An 11,764-nucleotide genomic window follows, 5' to 3' on the forward strand; every position below is an offset into this window, starting at 1 on the left:
AACTATGAGTGACAGTGACACCACAAGCAATGACGAAAAGTGATTTTTTTGCGGAGTGTGAAGCTGTTAGCGGTTTAGCGAATGTACTTCCGGTGTACATTTCAAGACAAAAGCATGACACGTTCATATAAATAACGATTTCTGGAGTTAATCCCACATACTTCAGAAGTAGTACTATAATATGTAAATACTATAATACTACAGAATGTAGACTCTACACTAAGAATAGCTTTCAAATGACACCTTTTTGAAAAATGATTGCCAATGAATATTATAATAATTATAATACTATTATATATAGTAGTATTCTATAATAATAATGCTAGATTTTTTTTAAAGAATTGTTTTGAATCATGTTGGAAAGGCTAAGTCAGTGTGCTGAATGTTTACATTCCATTGTTTTTCACTAGTTAATGCTATGAGCATTTGACCTCATTGTTTATATGTGATTAATTATTGTTATTTACATGTTTCTTTGTACTTCAATAAAGAATTTAAGTTTTCCAAAATGTTTCTGTGATATATGTGTATATTTTTTTCTTTCTATTAGCCGACTAATTGTAAAAATAGTCGGCTGACTAACTGGGAGAAAATTAGTCGTTTGGGACAGCCCTACCGGAACATATTTCCTCCACACCCTTGTCACCTTTTTAACCCCTGACCCATTTTCATGCCTGCTGGATCATCCAATTGCTCTCTAGCGAACCGCAGACGGGCCTGGACGTGTACTGGCTTCAGCAGGGGGACACGTCTGGCAGTGCAGGATTTGTGTCCCTGACGGCACATCGTGTTACTGATAGTAGCCTTTGTTACTGTGGTCCCAGCTCTATGTAGGTCATTCACTAGGTCCCCTCGTGTGGTTCTGGGATTTTTGCTCACCGTTCGTGTTATCATTTTGACGCCACGGGGTGAGATCTTGCATGGAGCCCCAGATCGAAGGAGATTATCAATGGTCTCGTATGTCTTCCAATTTCTAAAAATTGATCCCATAGCGGATTTCTTTACACTTAAGCGTTTTACCTATTGCAGATTCAGTCTTCCCAGCCTGGTGCAGATCTACAATTTTGTCTCTGGTGTCCTTCGACAGCTCTTTGGTCTTGGCCATAGTGGAGTTCGGAGTGTGACTGATTGAGGTTGTGGACAGGTGTCTTTTATACCGATAATGAGTTAAAACAGGTGCCATTAATACAGGTAACACGTGGAGCCTCGTTAGAAGAAGTTAGACCTCTTTGACAGCCAGATATATTGCTTGTAGGTGACCAAATACTTATTTTCCACTCTCGTTTGGAAATAAATTCTTTAAAAATCAAACAATGTGATTTTCTGTTTTTTTTTCTCCACATTCTGTCTATCATGCTTGAGGTTTACCCATGTTGACAATTACAGGCCTCTCTAATCTTTTCAAGTAGGAGAACTTGCACAATTGGTGGTTGACTTAATACACTTTTGCCCCACTGTATTAATAGACGAATTACACCCATTTAAACAGGATAAATGTTTACTCTTTAAGAAATCACAACTAAAAACAATAGACCATGCCTCTTAAGTATAAGACAATACCCGCACAGAAACACCGAAGAAATAAAATGTCCTTTTCAAGAAAAAAAAAGTAAAATTGCTCAAGCATAACAACTCAAGCATTTAGGCAAATGAAAACGTTTCCCCTCATAGCTTCTGCTATGGTGTTCCATAGGGATGCAACGATACAGTTAAGTCACGGTTCGGTACGATTTTCGATATGGGGGACACGATTTTCGATCCGATTCATTACATTTAATGTTCTGGAAAAAAAAAAAAATTGTATTTTTTTTTTTTTTTGCTACCGAGCAAAAATTAAATTACCATTATTTAAACATGCATTTTAGTGCATAATATTTATGTGCTTACTTCTTACTGATCTAAAGAAATTGTGTATAAAAGTGCTAAGAACAATCTTTACTGTTTGTAAAGTGAGGCGGCGCACACTGTTGATTCCTACAGCTCTCTTAGCAGCTAGGTTAACTACATGAGCAAAACATCCTATTTGTTGTCCGAAACTATCTGTGTCACGTACTGAATTAACAGTATTTGCAGCATTATCGATTGTCACTGCCTCACTGGTACGGGTTGATTTGGCCTGCTTAATTTCCATTCAGTCTATAATTCATAAGTCATTCGGTTTATAATTCATCGATTAGTATATGGACTACGTCAGCACATCTAGTTTGCCATTTCATGATATCTAGTGTATGCTGTTGTACGAAATTTTCAAGGTTCGCAGTGAGTAAGCAACAGGCACACTTTTGCTTAATAGACAATGTTTATTGATTAGAAATTGCAAATAAATGAATAAATGAAGTTTAATTGATTACAATCCCACAAAAGCAAGCAAAAAATCAAGCATAACTCAGAATAACAAACATAACTCAGAATAACTACAACGCTAGGTCTGAATTGTCAAAAACCCCTACGATGCAGTTAAAAACACATCAACACACATAACAATGGCGCTAGATAATTAGTTGTCGAAGCTAAAATATCCCCGCACCAAAGTGCAATGAGTTCCCTGATGATAATGAATCAAGCTCTTACCTGTCGACAATGAACGGAGGGCCACACAACGTTCCTGGTTTAAGCAAACAAGGAACTCCGGCCGAGCGACTGACGCATAAAATCCTCCGACCGACGGCAAGCTCTGAGCAGTCACAGCATCGCCCCGCTATTCGCTCCCAGCTCCCGCCACTCTCTAGGCTAGACTGGGCCACGAACCAACGATGCTCTTTGCTCATGAGGTGCACTCTTTAACCGCTCATTGTCTCCAGGCAGCTCATTCCTGCCAACAGGGAGCTCATTCCTGAGTTCAACATTATGCACTGCACTTGGCTAGGCTGGCCGCGAACCTGGGTCTCCTGCTTACAAGGCAGCCAGCTTAACCATTCAACCATGATGCTGGAGGAGGCAACAGAACGAGGACTGACGTCTCTAAGGTCTCTGCAGCTCCTGGCACTAGTGTGTGTTCAGCACTCATTGGCATCCATACATTCACAGGTTGTGACTCTGCTTGTGCCTTTCATGGCAAAGGCAAAAACAAACTTTTCTTTTGCACGTCATAAAAAAGAATACCTGACTGGGTTTGCAAAGCTGGGCAGCAGTTTTAAACTTGACCTACAAACATTTAACACGTTGTGTAAATACGTGTGCCACCTGTTTTGCCAGTCATGTGCCAAAAATGATGCCAAATGCAGATCTTTCTGTATGGCCTCGTCAGTCTTGCCAGAACATTCTATTCCCCCCAAAACTGATGCTCTGTACCAACATTGCAGGACAGCAGACTATCAAGCAGCAATTATGAAACGTTGTCTGACAGTTAAAATGTGTGCCCCTTCACCCATTGGGAATGGGTGGGACATTGAGGATGGGCAGTTGGCAGTGACATGGATGACTAAAAATCCTGCCCGATACTGTTTTGCAAGTAGTCACCTGTAGTTGAAAGGCAACCAATTGTGACATGGGAAGATGTTCCTGTATGTCTGCAAAACGTTCTTGTACTGATTTATATCGGTGCCAAGCATGTGAGAATGTTTCCAAAGAAACAGAAGACACTTGGATGGGATGATGACTTTGAGTAAAGCGATTTTGAGGAGTAATGTTGTCATGTACAGTTTTACTATTCTTTTATTTCTATTTTTTTTATTCGTTTTTCAATATTTGTATGTGTAATAATGTGTATTTCTATAGTATGAGATACTTCCATGTTTAAATAAATGTGTACCAACAGTACTATACTTGAATGATTCCAACCTTTTGTGTATATACAGTGTGATTAAAAAAGGCTGTGCCAAAATCATAATGCCATGTCAAAAACGAAAAACATAAAAAAAATAAAAATAAAAACTACCTTGGACAGATGTAGGAAGTAACTAAGTTTAATTTCATGTTTTCATAGTACTCAAGTATGGCCATCACCAGCAGCATGGACAACATCAAGTTGACATGAGAATTCCTCCCTCCCGCGTTGATTGCGTCTGTTATGTAATCTTTCATGTCATCAATATTCGCTGGAAGTGGTGGAACATACACTTAGTGTATAACATACGTTATGTGCCATAAAGATGGATAACGAACTTTGTCTTTAACATACCAACACGTCCAGCAAGTACTGATGATGTGAAATATCGAACAACAGCCGCAATCAAGACAATAACTGCGACATGCACACGTTTGAGAGGAATTCTCATCGTGGCTTGATTTTGTCCGTGCTGCTGGGTGTCCTCACATTTGAGCACTTGTGAAACATGAAATAAAACTTGGAAGTTATCTTCAACACGTGTCCATCACTTCTTTTGTGATGTCTTTCATTTTTTAAGTATCACCTTATGATTTTGGCACATTATATTTTTGATCACCCTTTAATTTTTTTGTCTTATTCCATTTTTGCCATGATTCACATCTAGGAGGGTGTGGTAGCAATTGGGTTGATTTTCAGCTATTTATGATCATGGCGTGCATTTTTTATTTTATATATTTCATTGCATAGTAGGTTGTGATATTTTTAATATGACACATAAGCCTTTAGCTTAATTCAATATATATTTCATTGTGCTGGGTGCAAATCATTAATGTTGAAGTGTTTCCTTCAAGAAATTAGCTACATTTCTCATTCTGAATTCACCTATGTGTATACTAAGGCACCAATACTTGTTTCAAATGTTTGGTAGATGTGTTTATGACATTTGATAAAGATTTTGTGTTGCCAGAATTAATATAACACTTAAAACAAGCAAAAACAGCAACACTAGATCTGTATTTTTGTGTATTCACATCAGGATACATTTCTGGCTGGTGACTAAGTTAGGAGGGTATTGGCCTTGAAAAAAATCAATTTTCTAAGCACTTTTTCCATGGTCCCAATAAAGCCATATTTCCACAAGCTTGTCCATTCGCAGCACTTCCTGGTCAACTCTAATCTTTTAATAGACGACGGTCTCACAGAAGAAGTTGTAGCTGTCAGTGAAGGGTGTTTCAGTTCTGAAAAACACGCACACACACATAAACCATGTGAGAACTGTTTCATCCATATCATATTTACATAATCTTCCAATCCAAATTATATAGGCTTGTCTATTCTGCCATTTTTTCCTGAATAAAATTATCAAATAGGTTTTTGGAACTACGGTTAAACAGACTAAATACTATGTTATTTGTCAATCTAAACTTTTTGCTCAAAGTTAACAATCTAACATCATAATAATGACCGCTACAGCCCAGAACTCACATTGCAAGTCTTAACTTCATATGTGATCTGACCAGAAGCCCACAACTCCCATAGTTATTCACAACAAAAGGCGTGTGTGTGGCTTACCTGTAGTCAGTGTCGTTAAAAATCCCATTCGACGCATTTTCAGCAAGATCCTTCGACGGAGCCTGGGAAGAAAGCCATTGTCTGACGCAACCACGCGGGCTCTGCACGTTTTTTCCAAATTCCTGCCCTTTTTCGCCCTTGGACAGTTGAGAGATGCATATAGCATCGTTTCGATGCCTTTTGACTAAATTCCGAATGCGGTTTTCTTATCTTTGGTTCATCTTCGCTCGTGTCGTAGCTTGGCACGGTCGCCGCCATATTGTTTGTTTATCGAAGCGCATAGCAACAGTCCTCGTCTCCAATTGGTGCACGTGACCTAAAATGGCTTCACACACTGACGATACGACTCCGCCGTATCAATATCACTGCGCCACGGGGGAAAAAAAGACCGACACGAAAACGCTAATTACTAAAAAATGACTGGAAACCGTGAGTAGAACTTTTTTTTTGGTAGTAATTAGCAACGTATGAAAATTACAATGCAGAGATCATGTAGATCCATTTCAGTGGAACGAAATCCATTTTCTAAGCACTTTTTCCATGGTGCCAATACAGCCTAATTGCCAGAAAAACACACTTAATAGGACACCTTGCAGCTTCCTTTTTAATACTGTCCTTATAATCATGATCTGCTGCATCATAAATCACTTTGTGACTTTCCACCTCCATGATGAAACGTTCTTCGTCCATGTTCGCTGGTGTTTTAACCGTCAATAAGACACTGGGCTGTCGACTCAAGGCCTGGATCCGCCCATTTTGACGGATGCGTCTCCAGCAAAAATAGATCATTGCCTAAACCATTTGGCGGGCTCCGGCACGCCAGAGATGGTCCGCAGTCAGTCCAGAGCACCGACGCGGCCGGTATACGTTGAACAATAGGATATCATGGGAACGGATTGGCTCCGGCGCTATTTATGGCCGGACCTGGAACGAAGATGCATTTTGCGTATTTGTTAACAGGGAATCCGAACATTTAACAGCACGTCTGCCGTACGCGCGCACGCACGGAGGCGATAAATCGCAGCGGAAAAAATACCGTCTTCATTTTATCGTGCGATAAATGGAATTATTGCATATTGCGACAGGCTTACATTTACTGCGTATTCATATTTTATTATAAACACTAAAAATAATTACAAACATATTTCCGAGGCATAAAAACATAACAGAAAGCATTCACGAGTGTCTAGACACCAGACTGTAAGTGAATGAGCTTGTGAGCCAAACTGTGACAAAAAGTTTGACATTCATTTTTCAACTTGTTCATAATCACATCAAATAATGACATGTCAAATAGACAAATATAGCTGAAATAACCTAAATATTTTTGGGAATATTCCAATTTAGTCTGTGAAAGAAATTTTATTCATGCTTATAAAACACATAACTGGTGTGATACTTTATTCATTTGTGAGACTGTAACATAGCATAATACATGGCTATATTCGTGTGCTCCAAACATTCCTTTGAACATTCACAATGGGTCTCTGTGGACCCTTTATCAGATATGACTCACTCTGTACCAGCCGGGACCAGTGCTCAAGGTCCCAGCTCAAAGATTTTTTGTATGGAAAAATACCCAGGTTTGTGAGATGATGAGTTTCGTTTCTTAGTAAGTTTCGTTTCACGGTGGGCTTCGGCACCGCCCTTTCAATGATATATACGACTTGCTCGATGGTTCCTCTTTGTACCTCTGGGTGATCACAGCTCCTGGCTGAATCACATTATTCTGTACCCTTGATGTATCATGTTTATATAGTCTTAGAAGCAGGCAATCTTTTGTTGGTCTGATTCATTTCTCATCGAGCTACCGAGTTGACACTTGTCTTGGAATTCAAAATTGAATTTCCCTGACAACTTCATCAACAAAATTATTCTACCCCTTAGGTATGTATAACTTGAGTATTTAGTACAACATCCTTTGCAACAATAACATCCTTTAGACATGAAGCATAGCCTGACACAAGTTTCTTGCAGTGATCCACATATATCTTGGCTCCAGTTCATGAACATTTTTGGGCTTGCGTGCTGCACCTGCCTTCTTCAAGAACCACCAGAGATTTTGAATGGGATTTAAGTATGGTGATTGCGATGGCAACCAAGAAGTGGTAAATGTTGAGGTATGCTCAGGATCATTGTCCTGTTGGAAGGTCCAACCTCACCCAAGCCTCAGCTTTGTCAATGACTGCATTACATTTTACATGCTTACATTTTTGTGTGTGTGTGTGTGTGTTTTTTTTTTTTAATCAATAAAAAAAATTGCCACTGCTTGCGCCTGAAGGATGAGGGTGTGTCAATGCACGATGACTAGCAGCCAATCGGTGCATTGTGAATGACAGCCCAGAATGCATCTCGTACGCACGTGTGCATACACACTCGCTCTCTCAGCCAGTCTACCCTCACGGCCTACCAGCTGCATAGATGGTCTATAAAATATATCATTGGTCTTCTTGTGTCTTGCAGGTTTCAGCAAATATCTTGGTCCTGACGCTCAACAGCTTAAGAGAGAAGTACAACTTCCAATCAAAAAGGAGGAGGTAGAGCTGCCATACGTTAAAGAGGAGGACAATATCACCATGTCGAGTGGTGAGCCCGAGCACACATTTTCATCGCACCATCAGATAGAAATGGCGCCTTGTCACACTCCCCTTTCAAAGATGATGGTCATAAGAAATCTCACCGTGACAACAAACTGTGCAAATGCTGTCAAATGATATCTTTTGTCTTCTTGTGTCTTGCAGGATTCAGCAAATATCTTGGTCCTGAGTGGCAGGAGTCTGAGTCTCCTGCCATTAAAGAGGAATTGGAGCACCTGCAAATGAAACGGGAAGAGCCAGAGCACCCTCAACAGCAAAAGAGAGCAGAACAACTTCCAATCAAAAAGGAGGAGGTAGAGCTGCCATACGTTAAAGAGGAGGACAATATCACCATGTCGACTGGTGAGCCCTTGAATAGCGAGGATGGTCCAAGTGAGGCCAGCAGAGGGACGGAGCCTCCAAGCAGCAGCTCAACGGAAGGACGGCAAGCACACATTTTCATTGCACCATCAGATAGAAATGGCGCCACGTCACACTCACCTTACAAAGATGATGGTCAGAAGACATCTCACTGTGGGAAAACCTTTGCTAATAACTATACTTGTCGTATGCATATGAGCAGCCACACTGGTGAAAAACCCTTTTCCTGCTCAGATTGTGGTAAAAAATTCACTCAGAAGAGAAACTTAAAAGTACACACAAGAACCCACACTGGTGAAAAACCCTTTTCCTGCTCAGATTGTGGTAAAAAATTCTCTGAAAAAGGCGCCTTGAAAAGACACACAAGAACCCACACTGGTGAAAAACCCTTTTCCTGCTCAGATTGTGGTAAAAAATTCTCTGAAAAAGGCACCTTGAAACAACACGCAAGAACCCACACTGGTGAAAAACATTTTTCCTGCTCAGTTTGTGGTCAAGGATTCGTTCAAAAACAACAATTGCAAAGACACAAAAGAACCCACACTTGTGAAAAACCTTTTTCTTGCTCAGTTTGTGGTAAAAAATTCTCTGAAAAAGCCACCTTGAAAAATCACACAAGAACCCACACTGGTGAAAAACCTTTTTCCTGCTCAGTTTGTGGTCAAGGATTCACTCGAAGTGACCACTTAACCGTACACACAAGAACCCACACTGGTAAAAAACCCTTTTCCTGCTCAGATTGTGGTAAAAAATTCTCTGTAAAAGGCGCCTTGAAAAACCACACAAGAACCCACACTGGTGAAAAACCCTTTTCCTGCTCAGATTGTGGTAAAAAATTCTCTTTAAAAGGCGCCTTGAAAAACCACACAAGTACCCACACTGGTGAAAAACCTTTTTCCTGCTCAGTTTGTGGTCAAGGATTCACTCGAAGTCACCACTTAACCGTACACACAAGAACCCACACCGGTGAAAAACCGTTTTCCTGCTCAGATTGTGGAAAAAGATTCACTGAGAAGAGCACCTTAAACACACACAAAAGAACTCACACTGGTGAAAAACCCTTTTTCTGCTCAGTTTGTGGTCAAGGATTCAGTGATAAGAGTGTCTTAAAAGTACACACAAGAACCCACACTGGTGAAAAACTTTTTTCCTGCTCAGTTTGTGGTCAAGGATTCACTCGAAGTCACCACTTAACCGTACACACAAGAACCCACACTGGTGAAAAACCATTTGTCTGCTCAGATTGTGGAAAAAAATTCTCTGTAAAAGGTGCCTTGAAAAAACATACAAGTACCCACACTGGTGAAAAACCCTTTTCCTGCTCAGATTGTGGTAAAAAATTCTCTGTAAAATACGCCCTAAAAGTACACACAAGAACCCACACTGGTGAAAAACCATTTTCCTGCTCAGATTGTGGTCAAGAATTCAGTTATCAGAGTACCTTAGAAGTACACACAAGAACCCACACTGGTGAAAAACCTTTTTCCTGCTCAGTTTGTGGTCAAGGATTCACTCAAAGTCACCACTTAACCGTACACACAAGAATCCACACTGGTGAAAAACCGTTTTCCTGCTCAGATTGTGGAAAAAGATTCACTGAGAAGAGTGCCTTAAACACACACAAAAGAACCCACACTGGTGAAAAACCTTTTTCCTGCTCAGTTTGTGGTCAAGGATTCACTCAAAGTCACCACTTAATCGTACACACAAGAATCCACACTGGTGAAAAACCGTTTCCCTGCTCAGATTGTGGAAAAAGATTCACTGAGAAGAGAGCCTTAAACACACACAAAAGAACCCACACTGGGGAAAAACCTTTTTCCTGCTCAGCTTGTGGTCAAAAATTCGCTTGCAAGGATCAGATTAACAGACATGTGTGTATTGGTGTGAGAAGCAGTGGCCAATGACTGTTTTATCCTGTCATCCATGCTGCCTTTATCAGATTGTGCACTGCCAGTGGCAGTTCCTCTCTGGCTGGAGACACAGGCCCACATATTTTGTCTCACACATCCAGGCAGTGCTCCTCTGCAGAGTTGGCGCCCCATGCCGGCTCTGTGATTTCGGTCTATGACCACACTGGAATCTCCACAGTCCTCTCCAGGACATAGGTCAGGTAGAAGACGAGTACTTATTTCATTGTCATTTCATAACACATACACAGTAAATGTGTTCCTCATTACAACACAAACTGTAGCAAAGTTGTACCAGGGATGAAAGTGGCTAGAAGTTTCTTGCTGGAACTCCCTGACGTAGTCTGAATTTTTTTTTTTTTTTTGGGGGGGGGGGGGGGGGGGGGGTTCAAACCGCGGAAAAACACTGACATTTAAATAAAACTGCTTTTGGCACAGTTATTCCAATAACACAAACAAATTTTCATTCACAGAACCAGCAGTAACTCCATCTCCTAATCCCCCCCCCCCACACATTTCTTAAATGCCTAACCTCAATTTTAACTACTTAAGAATATTGGATGTTCATTAAAATAGCGTACCGCATGTAACATGTCACCTTTGCTCATGAATATTCATGACGTTAGCAACTGTTGCTGGAGGCGGGGGGTCATCAAATATGCATTTGTCCCTCATGGTACATTCATGTAAATAATGTACGAAAGAGATGTTTACTGAGCTAAACCTACCAATTCTGTCCAAAAATGATAACCCTGGTGCCAAATTCACTGGTAAAGATGTGGAAGAACATACAAATGTTCAGTTAAAGATATGGCGTGAATGTCGAGGGCCAAAAAAGTCAGGACAAAAGAGCAGACCCGATCCAGAGGTAGCCTTACGCCACTGACAATGACATTCTCCTGTTTCAACAAGCTATCCTTTACCACCATATGCCCTGTCTTTCTGAAATGTTATATCCTCTGGTTGTCTTACGTCTCTGACCGTTGTGCGGGATGATTTATTTTGTTATTTTCGTGTAGCAATCACATAGGCTACTCGGTGACAGCCAACGAACACATTTGTTTTGAATGAATGAATGCTTTACTTTGGACATGAGAATTTTTTTTTTTTTTTTTTACTGACTAAACCAATGATAATACTTGAGATAACAGCAACAACATTTAAGACAATATTAATAATATCAGAATTTATTCATTGTGTCCAAAAAGGAGGAGGATGAAGCATTTGCTTATTAAAACCAACCACCCCCTTTTCTATTCTTTAATTACAGTATATCAGTTCGCCCTATTTAACGAGTCCTCATATCAACAAAGAAATAAAGTTAATAACCATATACATAAGATGCAAGATGAACAACAATAAATCGGACAAAGCCAATAACAGATATTTGAACACCACCTATCTCTGAACCCCTCTTCTTCTCTATACCCTGTGAAAACCATGTGTTTGTACCACTTCCTAAACTGAGTCACGCTTGGACATTGCTTGAGCCCCTCATCTAGTTTATTTCACAGCGTCACTCCACAAACAGAAACACAAAAACATTTTAGTGTAGT

General features: G+C 40.3%; 1 protein-coding gene across 3 annotated transcripts in view; it reads left to right on the forward strand.

Moving 5' to 3' along the window:
- The window catches only part of LOC130927666 (oocyte zinc finger protein XlCOF6-like), a 40,575-nt gene extending 30,023 nt beyond the window's left edge, over positions 1-10,552 (forward strand). For all 3 annotated transcript variants that reach the window (XM_057853606.1, XM_057853608.1, XM_057853609.1), the window contains 2 exons: positions 7,805-7,927; positions 8,083-10,552. In XM_057853606.1, the coding sequence (XP_057709589.1) occupies positions 7,805-7,927; positions 8,083-10,205 (2,246 nt within the window). In that variant the 3' untranslated portion in view covers positions 10,206-10,552. The remainder of the gene's footprint in view (positions 1-7,804; positions 7,928-8,082) is intronic.
- The last annotated feature ends 1,212 nt before the right edge of the window (positions 10,553-11,764 follow it).

Source organism: Corythoichthys intestinalis, chromosome 13 (genome assembly GCF_030265065.1).
Source record: "Corythoichthys intestinalis isolate RoL2023-P3 chromosome 13, ASM3026506v1, whole genome shotgun sequence".
NCBI lineage: Eukaryota > Metazoa > Chordata > Actinopteri > Syngnathiformes > Syngnathidae > Corythoichthys > Corythoichthys intestinalis.